The sequence below is a fragment of the Taeniopygia guttata genome, chromosome 3, assembly GCF_048771995.1.
Source record: "Taeniopygia guttata chromosome 3, bTaeGut7.mat, whole genome shotgun sequence".
Lineage (NCBI taxonomy): Eukaryota > Metazoa > Chordata > Aves > Passeriformes > Estrildidae > Taeniopygia > Taeniopygia guttata.
The window spans coordinates 12,556,225-12,584,058 of NC_133027.1; the positions used below are offsets into that span (position 1 = coordinate 12,556,225).

General features: G+C 39.2%; 1 protein-coding gene across 1 annotated transcript; it reads left to right on the forward strand.

Annotated features, from left to right (window-relative positions):
* Window positions 1–1,505: 1,505 nt before the first annotated feature.
* LOC140683641 (3'-5' RNA helicase YTHDC2-like) lies at window positions 1,506–27,464 on the forward strand. Its single transcript, XM_072926342.1, has 26 exons — window positions 1,506–3,411; window positions 4,046–4,136; window positions 4,517–4,710; window positions 6,298–6,497; window positions 7,112–7,278; window positions 9,720–9,822; window positions 10,995–11,151; window positions 13,298–13,405; window positions 14,485–14,633; window positions 15,034–15,169; window positions 15,521–15,647; window positions 16,622–16,687; window positions 17,459–17,637; window positions 17,789–17,885; window positions 17,962–18,049; window positions 18,149–18,229; window positions 18,674–18,756; window positions 19,686–19,791; window positions 19,929–20,048; window positions 20,402–20,674; window positions 21,178–21,304; window positions 21,748–21,953; window positions 22,639–22,834; window positions 23,948–24,057; window positions 25,505–25,794; window positions 26,193–27,464. Exons 1-26 carry the CDS (start codon window positions 3,000–3,002, stop codon window positions 26,461–26,463), a joined length of 4,137 nt encoding a protein of 1,378 aa, XP_072782443.1. The 5' UTR covers window positions 1,506–2,999; the 3' UTR covers window positions 26,464–27,464.
* The last annotated feature ends 370 nt before the right edge of the window (window positions 27,465–27,834 follow it).

Here is a 27,834-nt window from a genome sequence, read left to right on the forward strand (position 1 = left end):
CAAAAATATTGAATATTCCCACTATTTTTTTGTCAATGTATGTTATTTGAAGCTATATCTCTTTTACCAAAATACTACTTTGGTCAAAAGAAGTGGGGATACATGTAAATATAAATGGTCTTTTTGTAGACTGTGACTATTAAGTAACCTCAAAACCTTTTTCTGCTGATGACTGTGATAGTTAAACATGTTCTGTCCTCCAGAAATTTCTGCAACATAGGTTTTATTTTCATCAAAATATTTCAGAATACCGAAGTATTCTAATAGGAAATTACATTCTGGATAAATTTATCTCCCTAAGGAGCACATCAGTTCCCATTTCAGCAAAGACACAAGCACATGAATCACAGGTATGAAATCCTTCTGCCTTCAGTCTACTCCTAAGCTCACAAGACATGGGATCCCTGCACTTTTCATGCTGCCTTTATAACATGTTGTAGACCCAGAAAGATCTGTTAGCACAGGATCATTCCACTCTCCCTCCTCTGTTCTGTCATTTACTCACACTGGAAACTAGAGTTTCTCAATTTAGGAGTGAGGAGTAGTGGAGAAAGCTGTGGGAAGAACTGGGGCATATCTGACCCTGTTGGAATCATGCTCTTCCCAGCCTTCATTCTGGATTCATTGCTGAACTCTATGGATGCCTTGAGGGCATTGAAGGGCTGCAGTTCAGTTCAGTTCAACAGTGATGTGGGAAATGGATTTGGAGAGACAAAGCCCAAGTTCTGGACCATGGCAAGTGAGGACCTGAGAGAGATTGTTTTACAAAGACAGAACTGATCAAAAAGCTTTTTCTTTCATGTCTCAAAAAGAAATAAAACTGAAGTAAGGGAAGTGGAAGTGGAAAAGACAGAAAAGTAAGAAATGATGTGTCAGTGAATGATAGGAGAGGTTACAGAAAGCGGGCAGAGGCAATCACCCGGATCAGCAGCCAAAGGTCTGAGGAACTATCAATGTAGAAGTGTATCCAGTAGTGTGCAGTAAAGCAAGAAATGCCCATTTTCACTGCAGTTAATTTATCAAACAAATATCTCTCAATATAATTTGACATCAGTCTTACTTCTCTAAATGTGTATAAATGCATAACTTATTTCATGGGATCATTAATGATCACAGCAGTGAACAGCTGTCTGGTTACAAATTTACTGTAATGCTTAAACGCCTACATACTGGAATTCCTTTTTTTCTGGGTTGTTTGGGTTTTTTTTTTGTTGTTGTTGTTTTTTTGTTTTGTTTTGTTTTTTTTTTTGTGGTTTCTTTGTTTTTGTTTTTGTTTTTTGGGTTTTTTTTTAATAATCAAGGAACTGAAAAGAGAAATAAATATTGTGCTCTTTCATTAACTTGATCTTGAAGAATTGACTTACCAGTGATCCTTGCATCATATTTCAACAGCTAGTAAGTCTTACAACACTTAAAATATTTTAAAAATCCCAAACAAACAAAAACCAGAAAGACTAATTATTTTGCAGTCAAACCTGACACAGTGCATAATAGATAATACTGTTTCACCAACTTCCTTTGCAGTTCTTTTTCTCTTAGAACTGGCATCTTTTGTGGAACATAAGAGTGTTTACAAAAGACAAAATGTTCTGCGAACTGAAAAGAACTCAGCAAAAGTGACTCTAGGAAAGGTAAAATAAGAATACCTAATTGTATTTAAACATGCAGATGTATTTTTGCATAAAACTGTGCTGCCTCTTAATTCTTCTTTTAAAAAATACATGGGCATTTGACATATGTTAATACAAGAAAATAATTCTTATTCCAGGGGTTATTTGTTTTGAGTAAACCTTAGCCAGAAGGTATTTCTGAGGCCAATCATGAAAGCAGAATTTTTAAATACTTACAGGTTGTTATTTCTAATACGAAAATCCACAGCTAGTAATTTTTATTAAGAGAATACGTATAAAGAATAAAATCTCCATTTCTAAGAGCTTGGGTAAGCACAATTCTTTGCTCATTCATATGCTGAGTGCAGACTGCAAGTCAGTATTTAGCAGGGCTGCAGCAGGCAGTGCATGCCTGACCACACTCTCCTATTTTTTCACCCTTCTAATAGCATTGGAGAGTCAAAAAAGCAGTGAAAAGAGAAGGGCATGTATTGAGGAATTTGTTATGCAGGATGCACTCAGGCTTCACGCCATTTAGCTGTAGAGATGAGCCCTAACCCAACAGTTCTCTCTGTGCACTGCTGTATTTACAGGATTGCAAACTGAGAGCAGAATTGAGCCGAGGAATCTTTTTTCAGAATCATGGGGCTTTTTGTCTGTAGGAAGGCAAGCTGATGCTGTTAAGAGGCAGAAACTGTTAAGAGATCTGGGTTCATAATTAAAGATTTCTGATGTAACTCTTTCAAATTAGTTATGAACTCTCATTTTTCACTGTTGATACCAAGGATGATAAGAGGAATGCTCATCTTATTCAGCTGAAGTGTTTAATCTTCCATAACTGTGATGTGCTTGGAGGTGGCAGTACTGAATGTCACAAGAAACAGCTATGAGGAACTAGCATTATGTACTTTGATTGAAGATAGTCAGATACCTGAACTGAAAAACTGAAAAAAAAAATTTAAAGTAACCTTAGAACAGATCAATTGTTCCGCTGCAGTGTGATCTCTCAGTGCAGAATTATGCTGAAGTTAGCTTTGTAAAAGCTTTGGTAGAGGTAACTTAAGAGCTATTTTTCAGCCAGCTACATCAGACAGTGAGTGTTTATTTTCTATTTATTTAATTGCCCATTTCAGCTGAGGAGTAGTTTGTTCTTCTTCCAAGTACTCTCCTTCTGACCTAATGATGTTTCCGAAGCAGCAGCCTTCAATAGCGAGGCCTGTGTCAGGCCCAAGTGGATTTGGTTAAATTTCTACCTCGTGTCTTCAGTGTGGAGTCAAAGGACAGCAGGAAAAGCAGGGCAAGTAACACTTTACAGAGTGAGGAGGCTGAGGGCCGAGATGACCCCCGCCACAGCTACGTTTAATACCATGCCCTGAAAGCACGTAATTTATGACGGGACAGGTACCAGTGCCACGTTTTGCTCGCAGCCACACACCCAGCCCGGGCCTTGGGCAGCCGTGCCCCCGGACCGGCGGGAAAAGCGCCAATTTCCTTCCGTTCGGGCCAGCTCGGCTGCGGGCGAGCCCCGCCCCGCCCCAGCGTCGCCCCTCGGGCCGAGCGGCTGCGGTCCCCGATCCGCGTCGGTGTCGGGGCCGTGTGGGGGCCGCGTGGGGCCGTGTCGGGGACATGTCGCGACACAGGCGGGTCCCGCGGCGGCAGCCCGGCGGGGCTGCGGAGGACGGGGCTGCCGCCGCCGCGGTGCGCGCCCGGGCCGAGCCCCTCAGAGAAGCCGGCGTGGACGAGGAGGTGGAAATGGCGGTGCAGCTGGCCCTGGAGCGGTTCCAGAGCGGGGACGAGGCGGGTGCGCGGCACGGCCCGGCCCGGGGGCAGCCTGCGGGGAGGGCGCTGGCGGCGGTCACGGAGGGGATCCTGCCCCTCTGCCCGGCCCCGGTGAGGCACAGCTGGGGTGCTGTGTCCAGCTCTGGGCTTCCCAGCACGGAGACGGGGAGCTAATAGAGCGGGTCCAGCAGAGACCACTGAGACGAGAGGTCTGGAGCATCTCTTATCAGGAAAGGTGTGGGGGTTGGTCCTGTTTAGCCCAGAGGAGACTGAGAGGGGATCTCACTACTGCATATGAATATCTCCAAGATGAGTCCCAGGAAGGTGGTGCAGCCAGTTTGGTGACAGGACAAGGAGCAATGGCCATAAATTAAAACAGAAGAAGTTCCACCTGAACATGAGGGAGAACTTCTTTCCTTTGAGAGTGGCAGAGCACTGAAACTGCTGCCCAGGGAAAGCGTTGAATTTCCCTCTCTGGAGACATCCCAAACCCTAGATGTGTTCCTCTGTCACCTGCTCCAGGTGACCCTGCAGGGGGGTTGCACTGGGTGGTCTCCCTTCCAGTCCTAACAATTCTGTGGTTCTGTAACATTGAGATGTCAAGATTACTGCCTGTTGCATTGTTACTGTCTTTTCATTATTATTTATCATTCTAGAGATGGAATTTCCTTCTAGTTTCACTAGTACTGAAAGAGCATTTGTTCACCGGCTCTGTCAGTCTCTTGGACTGGTGTCTAAAAGCAAAGGGTGAGTCAGGGTACAATTTTCAGTTCTTTGGTGCAGACGGATAGAATTTCAAGACTAATGATAACTTGATTGATGTTTTCAACATACTCAACTGTGTTGCAAGGAATAGTATTAGAGAAAAAAGTGTAAAAGTAGCTACAGAAATGAGCATATTTGTTCATTGCTGTATGCATGCTTGGAAAAGCTTGTGACATGCATTTTGGGACAGCTTGATTTTATACTTTGTGGATTTAATGGCTCCATTAAAAAAGCTTCTCACTGTGATTTCTGTTTTTTTTTTTTTCCAAAGAATTTGCATAGCGTCTCATACCCTGACAGATAAAAGTTAACCTAGAGTAGGTTCCTTTTTACTAAAATAACTTTTCTCTCCCCCCTGACAGAAAAGGAGCCAATCGATACCTGACTGTAAGGAAGAAGGATGTGTCAGAGGCACACGTAGTCATGACTTGTGACTTGGCTCTCCGTACGAAACACGCCGTTCGGAGTCTAATTCAGCGCTTTCCCGTCACAAATAAGGAACGCAAGGAGCTCCTGCCAAGGACAGAGCGAGGAAGTGTCTGTGCTGTTGCATCCGGTACGTTCAGCATGTGTTCTGATTTGGACTTGCCCATCAACACCACTTGAAACCATGACAAAACAAACCTCTTTCTGCTCTGTCCCCTCTGGTGTCCTAACAGACACTTTCAAACAAATGCATTAATTTTCCGTACTTTTAAGGTCTTTTATAACTGGTGCTGTGAGGAACTTGGGAAGTCATATTATGCACATTGAGTTGTCCACCTTGTGTTGTGTTAATTTAGAATCTTTGAGCCAGTTCCAGCCAAATCTTTTTGGAAGTACATTTTGAAGTGTGGCTTCACACAAGTACTATGAGGTGGGGTTGAAGAGTCAGTGTTCTTGTGATGCCATAAGAATGCCTATATGAGAAAATGCGGTTGTCTGTTCTGCTTATAGAAATTAATGTCCTTGATAAATCAATAATTTTAGTTTTTATTTCTTCATCTCTACAAAATAGATTTGGTCCTTAAGAGACTACTGTCCAGACTTGTTGATTTCTCGAATATGGAAGAGTTCACTGAAAGACAAACTTCTGTCAAAATGTTGGTTTTTTTTTTTTTTAAGCAAGGTTTTCATCTAGATTATTGCTTTAGCAGCTACAAGTGGAAGAGTTGCACTGTGTTTTTGTGTGCAGAGATGGGTGTAGTGAACAGAAAACATTTGTACCAGTATGCCTTGTTTAATTGCATGTTTCTGATATGTGGTGTCTGTTCTTGAAGTGCTTTCTTTGCTGTTATTTTCAATTGTTCTAGTTGTTTAATAGGATTGTTATATGAACAGAGGGAAGCTGTAATAAAAGTACTGAAATGCAATGTCTTAGGAATGTAAGGGATAAGTTAATGAACAGTCTAATATTTGCCTTTCTCTGCATCTCAAGAATGTATTTTTAGTTCTCCTGATCTGTTAGTCTGTTTGTCTTGGTACAACAGAGCTTGAAATTTAGTATATGAATCTGTTAATGGCATTAAATATGTATAAATGAGTATACAGTGAGCTTTTCATTCTGCCAGAAAATAGTTCTCAAGGAATTATAGAGTGGTACTTGCAATGATGGATGTGAAGTGGCTCCCTCAGAAGATGTGCCCGTTTTTTGGCTGCTCATGCACCGCTTTCTAACACATCGCACTGCTGTGTGGGGGCCAGGGCTCTTGATACAGCATGCTTGCATTGGTATGATTTCAGGCAAACGTGTGGAATAGCTTAAAGGTTTAACTCTGTCAGTGTGTATTTCTAGGGGGAACTGCAGGTGTGAAATGTGGGCGCAGATACAAACGCCACCAAAATACACCAGGCTGGTATTCTCTGGTTTAGTTTGTTTCTCCTTTTGCTCTTTGTAGGCTTTTTTGACATGGAGCAATGCTGTGGAAGAGTCTGGTTTTCTTCAAAATACCCATGAAAGTAATAAGTGTTTTGAAAAATATCTATTCCAAGCACTGCAGGACATGCTATAAAAATGACGTCTAAATGTGTGATGGGTTTGTCACTTTACCGACAGGGATGCATAAAAAGTCAGCAATGTTAATTTTTAAGTACAGTTTTTGAGCAGTGTTTTTGTGACCTTCCTCTGTGTCTGCATAAATAAACTTTTAACTTGTCTTTGCAGAAAACAAAGAAGTAAACAAGACAAGTGGTCGACTTAATGATGGTATCCCCCAGGTCCCAGTGAAAAGAGGGGAATCAGAGTTTGATTCCTTCAGGCAGTCACTACCAGTTCTTGAAAAACAGGAAGAAATTGTCCAAATCATAAGGGACAATAAAATTGTTTTAGTTATAGGAGAGTCTGGATCAGGAAAAACGACACAGGTATGTTGCTTCAATGAAATAAAAACTATAACAGTATTTATTCTAAACTAATGCCAATTGTGTAACATTTGTGATATGGGATACTTTTATGCTATTTTAAGGCTTTCCTTTTCCTGTGTGATTGAAAATGTTGTTCCAATTCATTTTCTTGCTTTTGAAACACTAGGCCTCTAGATAGGTACTAGAAGCATAAATGATTCCTCACAATTTTCTGGTAGATACCATTTTTTCATTAAAATAATACAAAATATTGAAGGGAAAATAGCTGTGATGTTTGTATATCCCTTTTTCTTCTAAGGCTAGTTCTGTTCTTAGTATCCAGAGTAATCTATTTTTTGTGTTAAAATGAGAGATTATCTACAGGGCTTTTTTTTCTTTTTTTTTTTTTTTTGGATTTCTCTGAAGCAGGAGGGAGGCACTGTAAGTTTTTTTTAAAAAAAACCTAAATAGGTTATACTTAGGAATTTATTTTCTGCTGATTCAGATTGGCTTGCTGTGATAATTGTAATGAAAAGTCTTTTGCAATGTGCAATATTGATATGCAGTTAATGGTTTCCCTGTGCTAACAAAGCTGTGACTTTCTCAAAAAGCAAATTTGAACCACTTCTTTACAGATCCCTCAATTTATCCTTGATGACTGCTACAAGAATGGAACTCCCTGTCGTGTGTTTTGTACTCAGCCAAGACGTTTAGCAGCTGTTGCTGTGGCTGAAAGAGTGGCAGCAGAAAGAAGAGAGAAGATTGGCCAGACAATTGGTTACCAGATCCGGTTAGAAAGCAGGTACTAATGGTATTTCTAAGTGTCGGTTGATCTTGTGTTGGTCTCGTGAATCTTGTGTACATTGAAACTGCAGTATGTTTGGGTTGCAGCCTCACAGGTGGGATATGTTACTGCAGGTAAGGAATACGTAAGAGTGAAAAGGATGGCTTACTTCCTGTGTTTTGCAGTTTCATGTAGAAGGTTGTCTTACAGAATCTCAGGTATTTTCTGTTGATTTCTTCTGCGGCGTGTATGCATGGAAATCCTTGTCTGATTTTCAGATCAAGTCTACACTTTCTTCTTCCCCCCCCCCCTCTGCTTTTAACATGTGCGGATCCAAAAGGTCTGCAAGCTTTGAAGGTAGGTGTGAAAACCAGCATGCTGTAACAAATGTTATGTAGTGAGAGTTGATAGGAGCCATAAAAGGGAAAACAAAAAAATTGGAATGCGACTGATGAAGCTGAGCATTATTTACCAGTCTAGTCTGGACTAAATTTACTCTTCTTCAGCTTCTGTGTTTATAACATGAAGTGATGTAAAAGTAGAGATTTCAGTATCACTTGATGAATTTGTCTCTAAGCAGAGCATGAATGGATTGTTTGGGGTTTTTACATCTTTGCACCGTGTAGTGAAGTGACATTTCAGGGAAGGGCCAGCAGTTGAGATATGAGTGACCAGAAGATGGCTAAAGGTTGTGCTGCCTGTGTGAACAAAGATAACACATAGCTGATGAAAATGAATGCACTTGAACAACGAAGCCACAATAAGAATTCAAATGTGTGCATGAAAGCTCACAAGGATATTGAGAGATTAGAAGAGCTAGTGAAGATGTGTCACAAATAAGCTGGATGATTAATATATGGAAGTACTATGCTGGCAGAAGAAGAGCAGAGTCAGGTGAAAATGGTAGAATTACTGGAAGCAGCGCAGAAAATCCAGCTTGAGAAAAATCAATACAATTACTCCAGAGAAACACTGAAAGGGGGCGATAACAATATTTTGAGCCGTGGACAAAAAAAATTTTGAGTGGATATGTTTAGAGGTGTTTATAGTAACACAGAAATATAATTTTTAAGGTTTTCTTAACTGTCTTCCAGAGAAAAGCTGTAGAGTACAGTACAGAGGAACTTTTCAGCTCTTTTAGGATGGCAGTACCAGAGAGAGTAGTGACAATTTCTGTTTTTATTGGGACAGCTAACTGTGCCCCAGGTATAGAATTGTAAAAGTTCAGTATTTTCACCTCCTGAAAAACCAGAGGATCACGCAGATGACTTTGTGATTTAGTCAGCTGTAATGAATTGTGTCTTCAAGGCAAGGCTTTGGCAGCTGTGGGGAGGCTTCTGTGAGGAGGTGCCAGAAGCCTCTTCTGTGTGTGACAGAGCCGGTGCCAGCCAAGACAGACCTGCCTCTGGCCAAGGCTGAGCCCATCTGTGGTGGTGGTAGTGCCTCTGGGACAGTGGGGAATGGGGGAGGAAAACCTGCACAACAGAGGCAGCAGTTCAAGAAGAGCAGTGAAAGCATGTGAGAGAAGCAGATCTGCACACAGGAAGGTCAGTGCAGGAGGGGAGGAGATTCTCCAGGTGCCAGAGCAGCCCATGGTGCAGCCCATGGTGAGGCAGCTGTGGCCCAGCAGGCCGTGGAGGTCCGTGGTGCAGCAGGGATCCTCCTGTGAAGGATTCTGTGTTGGAGCAGGTGGATGCTTGAAGGAGGCTGTGATCCTCTGGGAAGTCTCTGCTGAAACAGGCTCCTGGCAGAACCTGTGGCCCTGGGGAGGGAGCCACACAGAAGCAGGTTTGCTGTCAGGATTGTGACCCTGTGCGGTCCCACACTGGAGCAAGCTGTTCCTGAAGCACTGCACCCTGTGGAAAGGGACCTGTGCTGCAGCAGTTCCTGGAGAACTGCAGCCCATGGGAAGGACCCATATTGGAGAAGCTCGTGGAGGACCCATGTTCCTGTGGGAGAGACCCACGTTCTCCTTGTCTTTCTCTGGAGCCTGGGAGTCTTTTTGTTGTGTTTCCTCTCCCCTGCCCATGGAGAGGACAGATAGAGTGGCTTGCGTAGGCACCTGGCGTCCAGACAGGCTCATCCTACCACGTGTAGACAAATACAAAGGCTATATCCAAGCACAGGCTGAGGAATTGGAACCTAGTTTTCCACATGGAATTTTCTAGTAAATTGAATGACATGCAGAGTTTCTTCACAGTTCTCTTTTCCTTCTTATTTATTAAAAATTGAATCTTATTCTTTCAATTAATCCATTGTCCAGAGTTTTGGGGCGCAAGCACTACAAATTGTTAGGAAATGTCTGTGAAAAGGCATAGTTTAAAAACAAGTGGTGTGCATGAATCTTTTGAGGAGAGAACTGTAATTTCTCTTCTGGTCAGCAGCTGCTTTAATTTTTGATCCATGGAAAGCTTTAAATGGTGCAACCCCCTAAGTTGTCTCTGTGATGTGATCCATAGGGTTTCTCCAAAGACACTGGTAACATTCTGCACTAATGACATGCTTCTTGGCACGCTGATGGCAGGAGACAGCACCCTCTCCACTGTGACCCATGTTATTGTGGTGAGCATCCTGTGGTCTTTCATGTGGGGTGGAGCAATATGTATTGCTTTGGAAAATGAGGTCCTCATTTGTTTTATTTAAATTTGCTGAGCACTTTAGGTGTTTTTGTTTGGTAGAATCTGAATCAACTTTAAAGACTTTCTGAGTCCTCAGAGTAGAATGCATGTCTTGTGCAGTTTGGTGTTTTTCTGTGTGTTTGTGTTTTTCCTGTAAAAATGTCTTATTTTCATGCCAATGATTAAGTGTGGAATCAGGAGGAGTGGAGAAGGACAGAAGTGTAAATTTTTCTGAACTTCCGTGGTCAGGAGAAAATCCTTAGGGAGGCTTACATTGATGTGGTTCAATGTGATTGTGTCAGAATTTCTCTTACCATTTGTTTTAGCAATACAGGTTTTCAGTCCATTTGTTTGCCCAGAGTTTTCAAGATAATGTGGAGTCTAATTGCTAGCAAATTATTCAGATTGTTAATTTGTGATTATGTCAATATTCCTATTGTGGAATTGAATAAGGGGAACTGGAATGTTTTTGGCAAGATTTAAGTACTGAAGATTAAAAGGTAAGTTTAGGTGCCTGCCTGTTTATCAAAGTTTAAAAAGCATGAGAATGATCTATACATTCTTGATGTCAGCCTACAAACTTTGTATTTTGAGTCCTTGTTTCCTTCATTCATAATATAGATCAAAACAGAAGAATGAAAAAGATGATTAATCAGTTATGTGCCTTAACTTACAGGCTTTGTGTGTGACTTGTCTAAGCAATTTGCCTGTTTTTCTGATTATGTGGTGTCATACATTTCTTTAAATGCTTATCAATGGTGAAGTGAGAATTTATTAAAACAAAATTTGTAGTTTGTGGTGTTTTCTTGAAATTTGGCCTCAAATACACAATCAGAGAGGTTTCAGATATTCACTTTAGCCTCTGAAGTTAAAGTGTTTATGGCTTCAGCATTGCAACGCACTCAGCGCTGATAAAAACTTTTTGATGTGTTTTAGTTTCTTTATGGATAGTTTTTTAAAAAAACCCTATTAGTTAAACTAGACTCACACATTTTAAGGCCTCTGTAATGTGCCACCAAAACATGTATTTTTTTTTTAGAGAAGTTTGTTTTTGTCAGAAGTTGTGATCCTGAATCTGTGATGGTTTTTCATCTTTTTTTCCCCCTTTTGTTACAGGATGAAGTACATGAGAGGGATAGGTTCAGCGACTTCTTGCTAATAAAACTGAGAGATGTGCTGCAAAACCAGAATAATTTAAAACTAATTCTCTCTAGTGCTGCTCTAGATGCAAATCTCTTCATTAGGTATTTTGGAAGCTGCCCAGTAATACATAGTAAGTCTTGATTTTAAGTCTGAGTATACCTGCCTTGAGACTCACAGATCTTACTAAACTGTAGCAAATTATTCTGAGTAAAGGCACATGATTAATACACTGAGAATTACAGGAATCCTTGTTCCTTCTGTATGCAGGTTTCTTGTTTCTTGACTATTTGCACCTCATTCAGAGTGAGGTGTTTTAGTCACTGGGAGTTCTGTAAATGCAGATACATCCTGCCCCCCTCCACTCTTAATTGAAGAAGTAGGAAGAGGTTATTGAAGTTCTGTCTTCATGCTGATACAGGACTTAGAAGCTACATGAGTGTGATATGTATCAATGCATTCCAGTAGGATCTTACTCTTCAGGCTTTGTGAAGGTTGTTACTGGTTACTGGACAGATAACTGTACCAGTTCAGTTCAGAAATACAGGCTTAGACAGATTTGGTTTCACATGAAAAAAGGATTACATGATTCTCTGATTTAAAGAAAATTAGTAGTTGTTCATCTAGGTAAATATTCAGAAAAGACATCCAGTTTCGCTTATTTTGTGTTCAGACTCAGTTACCTGCAGTTAGACTACATTCAAATGCAAAGAAAAGTTACCATTTTTTGCTGGTTTAATTTCATTTGACTGATCTTTAGTAAAGGCAAAATGTAAATGTGTGGGAGGGAGGTGGGGGGTTTTTGTGGGTTTGCAGTTTTTGCCCCACCCTCCTGGCTTGCAGGTTTTCTGCATGGGTGACCTCCTCTGGCACCTTGCAATCCTCTTACTTTTTCAACAGTAATGTCCAACTTTAATGTGTTTTGAAAAGTATCTTTCAAGAGAAATGCTTTATTTGACAATCAGGTAGACTCTCTGCATGTCAGCCTTTTAAAAAAAATCTCAACGGTTTTAGGAAATGGGATTGCTTACTGGTTTATTTTAGCAAATGTTTGTGAGGAGGAACCCTTTTTTTCCTTTCTTTTTTTGCAGATGGAAGTGCTTAGTTCTCTGTTTTGAATTTCTGCCCAGTTGAATAAGGTTTGCAGCTTGTTGGAGACAGGAATCTGGAAATTACACGTGATTTCATGTTCTCTGAATTTTTTTTGCAAGGGAGTGCCTCAGTTGTGATTGTTGTATGACTTTCCAGTTTACTCTTTTTGCAGCTTCCTGTTCTTTCAGATCGGTCAATTTGTGTTGGAAAATCTGATGGCAATCTCTCCCAATCTCTCCAGTTTACCACAGTGTTTGTGCTGGTTATGTAACAGGCCAATAGCAATTTAAAAGATGTTTTTTTCCCTTTTTGTTAATTTAAGAATTAAAAGAAGCGGCTTTGTCTGTTAATGTGATATACAAGGTTTGAGTCTCCTTCAGCAATATGGCTGACAAAATCCTGACCACAGAAAACCACATTTTGTAGCTGTGGAGCGCTGTAGTACACAGAGTTTGTGATCAGTGTTGGAAGGCTTCCTCTGTCACAGCTTCTAAAAGTATGTGAATTGTGGATTGTTCTTTCTGAAGGAAAATCCTGAGTGTTCCTGAGTCAGGTTAAGGAACAAGAAATCAAAATGTAGAGATTTTAATCTTCATGCAAAAAGCATCCTGTAATGTCCACAGAGAATGTCTGGAAAATAGTCATGTTGAAAAAGAAATCAGGATAAATTACCAGAAGGTAAAGGCCACTGGGATGTCTCATCTGTCAAGAAGTATTCAGTAAAAAAAGCTCAGCTTTGCTGAATTAGTTGAGGATATGGAGATAAGGCTGCCTTCTTACATGTTTCTCATGAAAAGAAAGTAGTTCAGTATAAAGATGTACTGTCTCTGTGTGGAACCTTGCAAAAAGCTGTATTAATTGCTTATTAATTAATTACATTTTTAATCCAGATGGCAGACTTACATGGCAGGTTCTTGTTTGTAACCCTAAACAAACACGGCTGTTTTCTTTTTCTCATTTAAAAAAATTGTAGTTAATAACTGTCAATCTTATGAACATCTCCTGCTATAACACTTCATAAAATTGAAGAGGTTGAGGAGAAACAAGGTGGCATTTGACTTTGGAAATATTTTGTTTTGTACAGTTTTGAGAAAAATAAACTCCAGTGAAGGTAGTTTTTTAAAAGAATTAATTCTGTAAGTGAAGCTAGTGAATATAGAATCTTTTATGGATTTTTTCTATTTTAGTCCAAGGGAGACCTTTTCAAGTTAAAGAGATGTTTCTGGAGGACATTTTACGAAGCACTGGGTATGCAAACAAAGAGATGGTGAAGTACAAAGAAAAGAAGCAGCAAGGTCAGTGGATTTGTTAATTGTAAGGGTTGGCAGTAAGAATCATTGATTGAACAAACAGTTAACAGGATTATTTTCTGTTAAAATTCCAGAGTCAGGAGATTAAATGAGATGTGATTAGATGACAGCGTCTTTAAGCTCTCAATATTTACATTTTTGAAATAGTTTATGCAATTAAAGAAAAAAAATCACTTGGATTCAGTGGTTGCATTCTTTTTTCATTCAGTTGATAAATGTCATCTTTTTTCTAATTGTTATGCTGTAGAGCTATATATAACTGGGGGCTCTGCCCACATAAGTACTAAAGAAGCATAGGATGCTCTGTACCTTTGGGTGCAAATTAAAGTGCAGCTATTAAAGCAGGCATGATTTTGTACATCTTGCACTAAATTCCCTTCAGTAACATTTTTCACTGCTTTCTTCAGGCATGGATGTATTTTTTTAAGTGTTAACACTCTTGAGCTAAACATCATTGGGTTTAAGTTGATTAAGTAGATACTGCTCAGAAGTTTTCTTGGCAACTGAAAGTAATGATCCCAGTGATTATTTAAAGAAAAATTTTTAAAAAATGCAAACCCCAAAGCTATAACATACAGTCCTAACTGGATATTGATCACAGTGCTCACCTCTGATCACTGGGGTCAGAAAAGTTCAGTTAGGACCCTGGTGTTTTCTAAGGTTTCTTCCACTTGTGTAGAAAAGTAAGTTGTTACATGCAGGGACTGTATCACTCGTCTTCAGAATTCCATTTGTGGAAAAAGATCTGGTCTGAGATTGTGTGGAAGGTGATTACTTAAGGAACATACTTTGAATGCAGTAGTTTGGAATAACGGAGGTTTTGGGGGCTTAAACACCAAAGTGTTGGGTTTTACCTTGTTTTTATAGCCCTTGTTTGCAGTGGCGCCCTTTGGGTACCCTTAAATATGTCATTTATGTTGGACTGGTAGTAGCATTCTAGACTAAATAAAAGAGGTTGAATAGGTAAAACTTGGTAAAACCTGCTGTAACTAACTTTTTTAGTAGAAAACAATGGATAAGAAATATGACTCTAAAACTTTCTTGGGGAATACTTTGCATTCTAGAAGAGAAACAGAAGAACACTCTTGCTGAGTGGTGTTCAGCTCTAGATAACACTAACAAAGGGACATCTCGGAGACAAAAATCAGTTCCAAGGACAAATGAGGAGTACAAATGGTTGGATGATGGTGGTGACACAGTATTTAATCAACTGGTAAGTTTTTTCTTTTGTCGGAAGAGATGTTTATATTTGTGTTGTATTCTAGCCATTTAAAATCTGTTTTCTACAGTTCTGTTGAGTCTTTCAGGATATTAACGTATTTTAAAGATTACTTGATTAGGATGAACTGCTCTAGCTGAAGTGTGCTCTTCAGATAGGGTGGTTGCACACAGCTTTTCCTCAGATCAAATGGCTCGACTGCCATTGTGTTCGTACTTGCATATGACAAAATCAATGCATTAACTGATACCTGAGCTGGTATGTCTACACTGATATATTTGGGTTTCTGTTGCTGCTGGGAAAAATAACCATTCCAATTCTTTGTGGGTAATGTATAAGAATAAAGACAACTCTTGGAAGAGATTAAGCTTTCAATATTGTTTTTTATCTTCAGACTGAAAAAGATGTGAATTGCCTTGAATCGTGGATAGTAAAAGAAATGGATTCCTGTCTTTCTGACATCTGGTTGCATAAAGATATTGATTTGTTTGCTCAGCTGTTAAATCTTATTTTAACTGAAAATGTCAGTGGTAAGTTTCATGTGTTATTACATAAAAAAAAGCAACCTCAAATTTACTTAGATTTTTATGGCTACTTTTATCTCCAGTTTCAAATGGTGTTACCTTTGCATTCTGATGCCGACTGAAAAAATGATAGGGCTAGCAGAAATAATGGGTTGTTTAGTTAGTTGTTGTTTTGAAGTATTGACAGAAGTGTGTTTCTAAAACAGTGTAGAATTCATATGAACTAACTTCAGAGATAAAGTGAGGAAACAAATTCTCTTTGGGCTGGAATTTGAAAGCAATATTTGTACTATATTTAGATGAAAAAATAACATTTCTCTTGGTTTTGCTGGATTTTTTTTTTCTTGTACTTCTCAGTTGATTATAGGCACAGTGAAACTGGTGCAACTGCTCTGATGATTTCTTCAGGGAGAGGCTTTTTGAGTCAAGTAGAACAGTTGATCAGCATGGGAGCAAGTATCCACTGCAAATCATCTAATGGCTGGTAAAAACAGAGAAACCAAAACATAGATTTATGTGTCAATATAGGAGAGAGAAAGAAAATTGTTTAACATCTAAATTAATTTGCTAACTTATCACACTGCTGTAAGAACTATAGATTTTGACAGCCTCAACAATTTCTAACTCCTGATAATCACATTGTTTTCTGTAAATTCTAAATTGAATTCTTAATTACATGGTCTTGATTATGAGCTATAAACTTTGTTTCAGTAGGTCTTATTTAAGATACTGGTTAGCAGAACAACTGTAATCTACTGAATTGGACCAAAATATTTGGCAATTCCTATTTTCATGGAGTTACCCATATCAGAAGATCTTTCTGTTATGTTTCTAAATATATTGTAGCATGTAAAAATATTTGTGAATCTGTAGAAACTCAGGTTTTGTGGTCATGGATTATGTCTTCATATAAACAGGGAAGTACAGTAAATAATTGTTGTATGGAATGATAAGAATTAGGATTCCAGGGGTCTGATATTTGGTACTAACATTTGAAAAAACTTGGGAAGGAATGCAGTTTAAAGATAAAACAGTGAACTGCATCGTGAGGAGGACAGCTTCTGAAAGACATGAAATAGCCAAATGTTATGCCTGGGGTGTGACCTTTTGAGATGACTTCAAGGATACTGCAAACAGGCAGGTCTGATCTCTGCACCTTGTTGTGGACTTTTTAAAGGAATGGCACTTTCTTCCTCCTCACTTCCTTGTGCATGTTTGCTCCTGTGTAAAACGGACATTCTTTTGTGGTAAAGAACTGTAGTCACCTAAAAGTCAGACAGCTGTTAACACCTATTCATGCACTTTCAAATGGGAAGTTGCAGATCCAGCAATAACAGTACGGATGTCAGTACAGAAATGGGTACAAAAGTCTGGTGTCAATTGCCTCTCCTGATGCGCTCTTCATATTCATCTTTTGAAGGGAAAAGTCTAATAAAAATACTTGTGCAACTATTTCAGGATGGCTGTGGACTGGGCTAGGCACTTTGGACAGACGGAGGTTGTTCATCTGTTGGAATCCTACAGGTCAGTTGTAACTGTTTTGCAGAATCAGTTGTATATGATATACAAACGGTTGTGATGGGAAATTTGAGGTTTCTGTTCTTTTAATCAGAACAGGTTTTAGCTTTTCATGGTCTAAAATCTGGACTTAATGGCAAGACCTCTTTTTACGAATAGGAATATTTCAAAAAATAAACAGCAAAAACGTTTGTACTTAGTATCATATTGTTTATGTTTGCACAACTTGCTAATTCTATACTTTTCACATGCTTACTTTGGAAACAAATCTGTCATGTGTTTTTATTTATCCTTTTTATATGCAATAGGCATATTAAAGAAAATTTACAGAAGTAATGTGTACACTAGGCCATTCAAGAATGATTTTCTGATTAACTTACAGTTATCGTACTTGAGGTAGTGTTTTGTAAAGCTTATCTCTACTATAATTTCTCTTAGTGTAGTTTCTGCTAGTGGGAAATTTTTGGAGAACACGTATCTCTTAAATATTTTTACTTGAACAGATAAACGAGAAGTATCTTTATACTTTCCTTTGCTTATGGTTGTGTTTCAATGAAGTTGAAGAAAACTAAAGTTAACACTAATAAATAAAGTGGCATCCTTCACTGGGTTAACATTGAAATCAGTAAACAGTAATAGTATGGTGATTCCCTTCTGCTACACTTAAACATCAGAATTCAAGACCAATAGTCATATTGGTCTTGAACTAAGTTTGAGTGGATGGCTCAATGCAAACCCGAAGGGGCAGCCTTGATTCTGGTGTATTTTCTGTTACAGCGCTTCATTCGGATTTGGAAACATGGATGAAAGTTCCCTGGTCCAAAAAAGTGCTAGTGACCTTAGTGCAGAGGACAGAGAGCTACTGACAGCTTATCATCACAGTTTTGATGATGAAAAAGTGGATCTGGATCTGATAATGCACTTACTTCACAGCATCTGTCATAGTTCAGATGCAGGTAGGTAAATACCTAACCAGTGGTTGTGGATTTGGCTTCTGATGAATCATGCTCTTTTTTCAGCAATCCACAAACGTTAAAACCTTCTGAGTGCTATTCGACATGTATTTGAATTTTCTGTTTAACTTTGCAAACCCACTTCCTTTTTTAGGAGCAATTTTAATATTTCTTCCTGGGTATGATGAGATAGTGAGCCTGAGAGACCGCATTGTTTTCGATGATAAGAGATTCACTGATAATGCTCACAGGTAAAACCTTTAGTTGCTGTGGCTTTTCATTGCTCCTTTTAAGGATCCTTAAAATGTTCCTTTTGTCTTGCATTAGATACCAAGTTTTCATGCTTCATTCAAGTATGCAGACTTTGTACCAGAAGAAAGTGCTTGAAAGTCCACCTTTTGGCATTCGCAAAATTGCAAGTATTAGAGGACTTTTTCCAATGCCACAATGACCTATTTTGCCATTGCTTTTACAGTTATTACAGTTTTGGTGGTTTGGGTTTTTTTCTTTGCAGATTCTTTCTACTAATATTGCAGAAACCAGCATAACAGTCAGTGATGTGGTGTTTGTCATTGACTCAGGCAAGGTGAAAGAGGTAGGACTGCCATAAATTTTCCTAGTGTGATTCTAAAACACACAGTGCATAAATTTTGGAGAACTTTTTTTTTTTTATTATTTATGACTTTACAGTAAAGTAAAAAAAAGTTTTTACTAGCTGAGAGCTAGTGCCTGTCAGGCAACAGTCCTTGCTGAAAAGTTTCAACATGCATTTGTTTTAAGACAAATACTGTAAGCTATCTGTCTAAAAAACCTTTAAAATCTTGAATTTCAAAAATTGTGGAGCATTAAGATACTAGAAAGGAGATACCCTCATTAATTCACTCAAAATTGAGAAGGTACCTTTGTGTCAGAAGCTGCTGTATATATTACTATTTCATACTTTTTAGAAAACTTCTGTTGGTAATCTAAATAACTAGTAACTTGTATTTCATGTACCCTATTGAGTTTTCAGTTTGCATTCCTTTCTTTGTTTTTCTAGAAGTCTTTTGATGCACTGAGTCGTGTTACAATGGTAAAAATGGGGTGGATTTCAAAAGCCAGTGCTATCCAGAGAAAAGGCAGGTAATAAATGCCTCATAGTGGTTTCCATTTTGCAGATATCCACAGTCCTTTATGTTTAGAATAAAGCACACAACAGAATAGCTGTTTCTGGCCTAGTCCAGTGTTGTGTTGCATAGTGGCCAACACTCATTCTCTGCAGGTGAGTAGGCGTCAGCATGTATTTCCTTGGAATAATCTCCCAAGTTGTAGAAAAGTGACGCTCAGGCATTTCCCAAAGGTCTGGGTTGTTTTCCCCCCATTAATTTGTTCTCCTTCCTCTTTCTCCCATGTAGCACCAGCAGTCACAATGTCCAGTGGGGTGTTTTCACATCATGTCTGTCGGCAGAGGACTGCCTATTTCACTTTCTCCAAGCTATCCATGACTTAACAGGCCATGATTATATTCTTCCCAGCACTGTGGGTGAGGGCTCAGAAGTTTATGTAGCAACAAATGCCTGTTTAATCAATCATATTGGCATTAAGCTGCACGTATGCACATAGATGTATATGACTGAGAGAATTTGCTGTCTCTCATTCACTCACAAGTTACTTCATCTTTATTCTACCTTTTACTCCAAGCATCACTTCTGTTTAGGGGATGTGAGGGGAAACAATAAAGTTTGCAACTGGTTCCTCACAACAAAGGATGATTGAGATTTGAACTGGTCTTAGGTTAGCAAAAAACCCACAGCACTTTACATTAGATAAGCCTTGTTTTTCTTTCCTCCAGATTTCTCAGTGTTGGGTTAAAATTACAGTAAAAAATTGCCACACTCTCAAAAATACTTCATGATTAGAAAACTCTCACTTTGTGTGTGACTTAACAACACTTTCTTCATAGTACTGCCTCTTCTTTTCCATTCTGAGTTTCTGTGTCTGTTTGTTGGCTTTTGGTTTTGTTTTTAGAAAGAAATCCTCATTTTCACAACCTTCCATATTTTATTTTCAAGGGCTGGGCGCTGTCAGCCTGGAGTCTGCTTTCGTCTCTTCAGCAGGCTCCGATTTCAGAATATGTTGGAATTTCAATCTCCAGAACTTCTAAGAATGCCGCTTCAGGTGCATGTTCAGTTAGAAACTACAACTTTAAAAAATACAATGCCCTCAAACCATACTATTAATTGCAACAAATCATGTGTTTGGCGGCTGCTTCCAAATCTTGGTAATCTTTTTTTGTTCTGCCTTTTACCTTGCAGGAGATCTGTTTGTACACAAAAATTCTGTCTCCAGTTAATTGTCCAATTGTAGACTTTCTTATGAAAGCTCCTGATCCTCCGCCTGCTGTAACTGTGAGAAATGCTGTGCATATGCTTAAGGTCAGAAAAGGAGTAGGTTTAGATTGTAATTGTGTTTGATCCCAAATTTGTGGTGTAGCAGTTTACTGACTTCAGTTTGTACTGAAGCTGTTTTTAATTACTTAAGGATGTTTTGAAGTTTTGTTTATTGTCTGTTTTCATTTTGTGTGTAGGGATGTGTTTTTCCATGTCAAGGGAAGAGAGTGCTTCAAAGTCTTGTCTCAGTTAATAGTTTGACTTGCTTCTGTAGTGTTTGGAAACAAGTCTAGTTAATGTCCATTATTCACATCCTTTCTGCTTTCACTGTAAATTGATTTTGTCCACTGTACCCATCCCCCTCTCCTTTATTTGTTTGTTTGTTTGTTTATGAACAGACCATAGATGCCATGGACCCTTGGGAAGATCTCACTGAGCTTGGTTATCACCTCACTGAATTACCTGTAGAGCCACACCTCGGTAAAATGGTGTTGTATGCTGTAGTTCTGAAGTGCCTGGATCCTGTTCTGACCATTGCCTGTGCTCTTGCCTGCCAAGACCCTTTTGTGCTGCCCACGCTGGCCTCCCAAAAGCGTGCAGCCGTGCTGTGCAGGAAGCGTTTTGCTGCCGGAACGTTCAGTGACCACATGGCCCTGCTCAGGGCTTTCCAGGTAGTCTTTCATTTCAGAGAGTACTAATCACAGCACATTCAAGCAAAATGCAGATGCACCAGTTGGATGTAGAGTGGCAGACTGTGATTAAGTGCTCAGAGAAGACTTTCTTTTTGCCTAGTGCCTTTCCTGTGTAAGGCATTACTTGGCAGTCTGGCTGGTCCACAGAAGAGGGAACTGTTTTTGTAGTATGTTTTGTTTCAAACATTATAAAATTTTGAATGTTCCAACAATGTGCCTCTTTGCATCCTACTACACTGAACTTTGAATCATGATCTTAATGTAATGATCTTTATTTATTGTTTTAACTTGACATAATCATCACTGTAGTGAACACATAAAGAGAATCTAATTGTTGAACAGAAAAAATAATCTGGTTTGATACATTAACTTTTAGAGTGGGTTTTGCATTCATTTTATTGACATAAATGTAATATTTTAAAAAAATGCAGTTTTTAGTTTAAGTCCTTCAAATTAATAGGCAAATGTAAAAACATTTTCAGGCATGGCAGAAGGCACGCAGTGACGGCTGGGAGAGAGCCTTCTGTGAAAAGAACTTCCTATCCCAAGCCACAATGGAAACCATTGCAGGAATGAGAACACAGGTGCTTGGCCAGCTTAGAGCCTCAGGTAGAGAAGTTGGAAACAATTTTAACATTGTTTTAAAGTCAAGCATATAGAAATTGTAACAAAAATCGTGTCCACTGGTGTAATTTTCCTTAATTTGAAATACACCTTCATGCACACATTCATGCAGGGTATGGTGCAGATGAGGAATTGTGGCTGATCTAACTGAAAGCACCCTCATCTCCACATGCCACTGCATTTCATGTTTTAATGAATTATTCCCATAGGAAATGTCTTTATATTGTACAAAATAGTGGTATTCTGTGTTAGTATGAAACCCCTTATCAGGAAGGATTTCAGTGTAATGGTTTCTTCTTGGTGCTGTTAAGGTTGGCAGTGGTGAAAAATGCAACAAAGAAGTCATTTATTTCACCTTTAGTTTCTGACTCCTTTTGAGAACCAAACACAAGCTAACATGGCACTGTTTTGTCTCTTTCATTTGTCAGGTTTTGTGAGAGCCAGAGGAGGAGCTGATATTAGAGATGTTAATACTAACTCTGAGAACTGGGCTGTAATTAAAGGTGCCTTAGTGGCCGGGATGTATCCCAATCTTGTGCATGTAGACAGAGACAGCCTGGTGTTGACGGAATCAAAGGAGACGAAAGTGCGATTTCATCCTACCTCTGTTCTTGGTCAGTCTCAGTATAAAAAGGTAAAGACACTTTGAATTCATAGTTCAAAAAAAAGGGCACTAAAATCTGTCACGTGTTTTAGAAATGTCTTTTCCTATTTGTCAGTACTTTAAAAGCAGTATAGGCATTTAACACTACAGCTTTAGAAAATACCGTTCTACCCAGCTGATAGAATTGGAGTTGATTCATTTTTCCATCATTTCAATTAGTCTTTTCTCTAGATGGAACAAGGCAAAATGACAAAAAAACTGCCCTGCTATAAAATTGTTTTAAAGATATAATGATCCCTATTCTTAAAAGCAAGTTTTTCTCTGAAACTTTTATTTAACATTTCTTTTTAAAGCAAAATATTTTGTTTTATCATGGTAGGATAATTTATGAATCTGGTTGAATTCTCTCACGCTTTTTTATGTGCATGTATATTTTTATATGTATATAATTGTATGTGTATTTAGTTCTCAAAATACAGAATCATAGAATGGTTTGGGTTGTAAGGGACCTTAAAGCTTATCTCATTCCAACCCCTGCCACGGGCAGGGACACCTTCCACTAGTCCAGGTTGCTCAGAGCCCCACCCAGCCTGGCCTTGAGCACTGCCAGGTTGAGGCATCCATAGTGTCTCTGGATAAAATGAGAAATACGTTCAAATTTACATTAATTACAGGTAGAGGGTATAATAGCCTGGTTTTACCTGCTCTTGCACAGATTGCCCCAGCAAATGGACAAGCTGCAGCCATCCAGGCTCTCCCTACAGACTGGCTTATATATGATGAAATGACGAGAGCTCACAAGACAGCAAACATCAGGTGCTGCTCTGTTGTGACACCTGTCACGGTGGCCCTCTTCTGTGGACCAGCCAGACTGCCAAGTAATGCCTTGCAGGCATCTTCATCCTTTCGAGGTACGCTGGAGTCTGGATTTGGGATGTTTCCGTTGCTATACATCAGCGTGTGACATGGAAAACTTATTTTTCAGTAATATTTAATACATGTATTGCCTGATTCTGAACATAGCGCTGTTATAATTCCTGCAGCTATTCAGGAAGAGTTTGTTGGTTCTGTAATAAATCTCTCCATTTTGGGATTCCTTACATATTCAAGTCCATAAATTACACAGTTGTAGGGTCTCAGAAACTGTAGTATAGTTTGTAAGGAAAGAATACAGCCACAGTGTCTAATGAGAACTGTAGTACTGGTACTGAGAAGTGTAGTATGCATGTTCTTTTTCTACAGACTACTTTATTTGATACATTGAACCAGATTATTCAAACAGAATAATTTAGAAACAATCAATATGGCAAACACGTCATGTTGCTTCTAGCTAACACATACATTTTCAAGACATGTTCTACTGATAATTTTTAATTTCAGTTAACTGTACTATTAACTGTGAGTAATAGAGAATATATAGAAATTTCCTTCTTTTTTTCTGATTTACATTGAGTCCTCTTGGAATGGAAGCAAAAATAACTGCTTCTAGTTGTCATAGTTTGAATCAAACTAAAAGTCCAACTTATTTCTAGAGCTTTCCTGTCTTGCTTTTAAACTGTGAACCTTAGAGTAGTGCTCATGTTGATTGAATTGCACTTAAGAAAAATAAAGAATCCTAATTAATAGCTATATGTATAGATTTTTTGTTTTTCTTACTAGGTCTTTAGATCTGCTGTTTTACTAGGAAATAGAGGCATGTGTGATTTTGCAAACAGCTTTAGGCAAAAGTTGTATAGTGGCCTGTGGATACTGGTGAAGGTACATGAGTTGGGTCACATCATATCAATACAGGTTTTTACACAGTAGGACCTTCAGCCGGTCTGGCTTGATTGCTGCTATCTGGAGCAAAGACTTTGCAGTGTATTTGCAGAAAAGAAGAGGTAGTTTTACAAATGTTTACATTTAAAGTCAATTTTAGAAGGAAAAACATTGTTGCTGGTAATACCGTAGTATGCGGGTTTTTGTGTAGAAATAATAGTAGAAAAAATATGGAAATGCTAATGCACCTTTTGTCTTTAATTCAGGGAGAGGGGTATCTAATGATAGCAGCGACAGTGAGATGGAGGACAAGACATCTGCTGATCTGGCACTGCTGAAGCTGGATGAAGGGCTCCATCTCAAACTGGACCCTGAAGTAAGTAAGAAATTACTCCTGGGTTTGCTTCATGTAGAGGAATTGTAAAAAGATGTGAAAAGGTTTTTGTAACATTTGAGTAGCCAAGAATTTTCTCCAAGAATGTCATGGTCTATTTCGGTCTCTCAAACTAGGTACTCTGTGATTTAACCTTTACTTCACAAGCTCATCAATAATTAAACGGCTTCAATCCCCTTTGGCACAGAGTTGTCTGTCGCCTGAATCCGTGTATTCAACATCCAAGTTGCAGTGTTTCATCACCTATCACCCGTACCTTTCTATTCTTTTACTTGTCAGCAAAAAGAAAGAGAATAATTAGTCACCTAATTCAACATTGAGAGTGCTCATTCCTCTTCCTCCATATTGATGTGGGTGTCCTGTCTCTCACAAAAGGGACCAGGAAAGCCTCAGCAATCCAGATGCTGTTGGGTCTGTTTCAAAAACTTTCTGGGCAGTATGATGTTTTATATCTGAGCTTGGCAGTTTTGTCCCTTTCCACACGTCAGCAGATTCTGAAGAGACTGGCAGACAAAAGATAATGGCTGCAAGGGACAGCAAGCTGCAGGTGACAGTGACTGCATAAGGGCCCTTCTGCTCCTTCTGGCCTCCTGTCCTGCCTGCATGGTGCTCCATCAGGCCATAGCACGAGCTGGGATAGCCAAAATCTGAACAGGAGCTGAGAGAACAGTCACATTGGCATATTGTGTTCTTCTTTCTTTGAGAGGATAACCAAAATCGGATCAAAAAAGGAGCACTTGAAGCTGAAGTTGCTGAAAGAAAGTTGCTGTCAGATTTTGGAAGGATAAATTTCAAAATCTCTTTGAAATAGAAGTCTTTATGTCATTGAGGAGCTGTGGCTGTGGTAGGAGGCAGTTTATGGGTCATGAAACACACAACTTTACCAACTCTAATAATAATACTCTCTCTCCTAGACATGTCCAGAAGAGTGATTTTTTTAAATTTATTGTAATGGAAGCATTTCTGGTAGCAGAATTAGACAATAGTCTTCTGAATTTAGTCATCACATTTGACCAGGTGTCTATGTAAGAAAAATATCACTTAGAGCTCTTTTCCATCAACTATGACTGAAGAGTGCATGAGTAGAGACTGATTTGAGAGGAAGGGCATAAAGCATGAAAGGATTGGGTTTTCTTGAAAGATAAGAAGGAAAAAAAAAGGTCTGTGGAATTACAATACAAAGCTAAGTTTATTACCGAGCTAAATGAAATGTTTCCAAAATTACCTTGCACCCAAGGAAAAGAAAGCAAATTAACATCTTAATTTAAATATGGATTATTCCCCTTCCCCAAGACCTTAGTCTTGCCTTTAATTGTGGGCCCCGTTTATATTAGAATGCCAGGTGCTGCCTGATATGGAAAAGACAGGGTTCTCTTACCTGTGTGATCTACTTTTCATCAGTATTTAACAGAATTGGAATTTATTGCAGGCTGCTGGTATGCTGCTGCAACTCAGGCAGAAGTGGCACAGCTTGTTTCTGCGTCGCATGCGAGCTCCTTCTAAGCTGTGGTCTGAGGTTGATGAAACAACTGTAAGAGCAATTACAGCTGTTCTGAGTGCTGAAGAACAGTCTGCAGGTCTACAGCAGCCTTCAGGAATTGGCCAGAGACCAAGGCCTGTGACTTGTGAAGAACTTCCTTTGGCATCTACATGGATGTCAAGCAACAGCAGAAACAGCTCAACAGAAACAGAATTGTCTGACTTCTCTCATGCTGAAAAGTAAGATGCTGAGGTCTTCTGCTCACTGTAGGTTGCAGTTTATGTATACAAGTATCACTTAAGTTTCTGCTAGTAATAGGAGGTGGAAACAGCGGAAGTACAGTTTGAAGGTGTTATACTGTTGTATGCTGCATTGTAGTCCCAAAGAGAAGTATTTCATACCTGGGGCTGCTGTTGGAGAGAGCAGTCAGGAATATTGTCCATGAATTGTGATGTTTGAGAAGTAGCAGAAGAAGTTTAACAGTAGCATTAAAAAGCAATGAATGGTCAGTATGAGTTTTTAGTTAGGCTTTAATAGATTTTGTAGTTGCTGTAATACATGTGGTCATGCAGTAGGCTGGCAGGTCGATGTAAATTTTCAGTGACTGCTTGTGAAACTCAAAGTATGTCCTTTGTAGGGTTTCAGTGAAATCTACTTCTCCTGCACTCCACCAGCCAAAGAAGTACAAAGAAAAAGACATTTTGCTCTCCAGACAATTCTCAGATGACAGATCCGCTCAGTCCTCAGTGAAGCCTGCAGACAGCAGTAGCTATTCCAACGCCTGTGCTACTCCTTCTTCTCCAGTGTCGGGAAAGGTAGAGTTCTCTAACATATCACCCTGCTCTTCCAGAGTAATAGAATTTCTTGCTGATATCATTCTGCAGTTAGGTATTTTACTGATAAATTAGGAACCTAACGTAGCTTTTCATTTGTAACACTGCATAATACTTCCTTCTGGAACTTAAAAATCTAGACTAAATATCCTTGTTTCACTAGTTTAATACAGCAAAAATAATTTGTAGACTGCTGAGGTGAAGCTATCCAAAGTAGAAAAAATGAGATTTTAAAAAAACCCCAAACTTGTTCTAATAAACATGTATTAGTTTTTTTCAACTAAATGAGTATATTATATACACACTTCTGAAGTTTTTGGATTCTGCCTTTCTCGGCTTCCATAATAGATTTTCAATATCAATACTGATTCTGTCTTATCTGCCTTACTATGACTGATTTTTGTGATGGTTATTTGAACAAAGTACACATTTTTAATGAGATTACTGTGACAGTTGTCACATATACTTGAATAGTAGATTGCAGTAACACTAAGGAGATCATTGAGAGAAAACTTCATGGACTCATTGGAGGATGTAGTAATTCCTCTTGAATCTTTCAGCTTTTAAATTAAGACAGCGTAAAAGGAAGAAAACATGTTTCCTGAATATAGAAATGCGAGTAGTGTGCTGTAGGCTACACTCTAGGATGCTTAATTTTGGTGTCATCTCAAGGTCTGTCAGACTTTAACCAATTCTAATTAGTCACTAGACTTTTTAATCCTATTCTGCTCTACTTGTTTCTTGCCCCTCATGGATGAATTACTGTGGAAGGGGCTAACAGCAGGCCTGTTAGCTAAAGGAGCGAAAAGAAGCTGAGAGGCAAGAAGAAGCTGTTAAAGAGCTCTCTCCAAGGCTGCTACCAAGGAGACTGAGAGAAGAGAAGAACTGAAGAAAGATAAGGAGAGCACTGCAGACGGACAAAGTATTTTTAGAAAGTTAACTAAAGTCACTGTTACTGTTCACCAGTGGTGTTATGTTGATTTTTTTGTGGCCAATAGTTGGGGTAGAAGAAGTATAAACAATTAGAAAGTTTATAAAAGGTCAGCCATGTTCAATAATAAAGAATTGCCATCTGAGACCGCCTGTGGTCTGTGCTTTGTGTCGCGACCGCCTCGGGATACAGTGTATATACCAGTGACAGCTGGTGCCCACCGCGTGGAGCAACAGCCTGAACAGCGTGGTCAGTCTGGAGCCACGCGGGGTCCCAGCAACTGGCAGCCGTGACCCACTGGGGAGCAGCGGGGGAGGCGGCGCTGGTGCAGCTGAGAGTGGCGTGTGGAAGCCACAGGGAGGTCCAGACTTGATTTTCTCCTATCAAGACACCTGGAAGCAGGTGAGGCACCAACTAGTAATAATGGGAAATAAATCTAAAGAGGAAGAGACTGTTTTGGCTACATGGAAAGCTTTGTTAAGATATAAGGGAATTAATACTTCAGACTATACCCT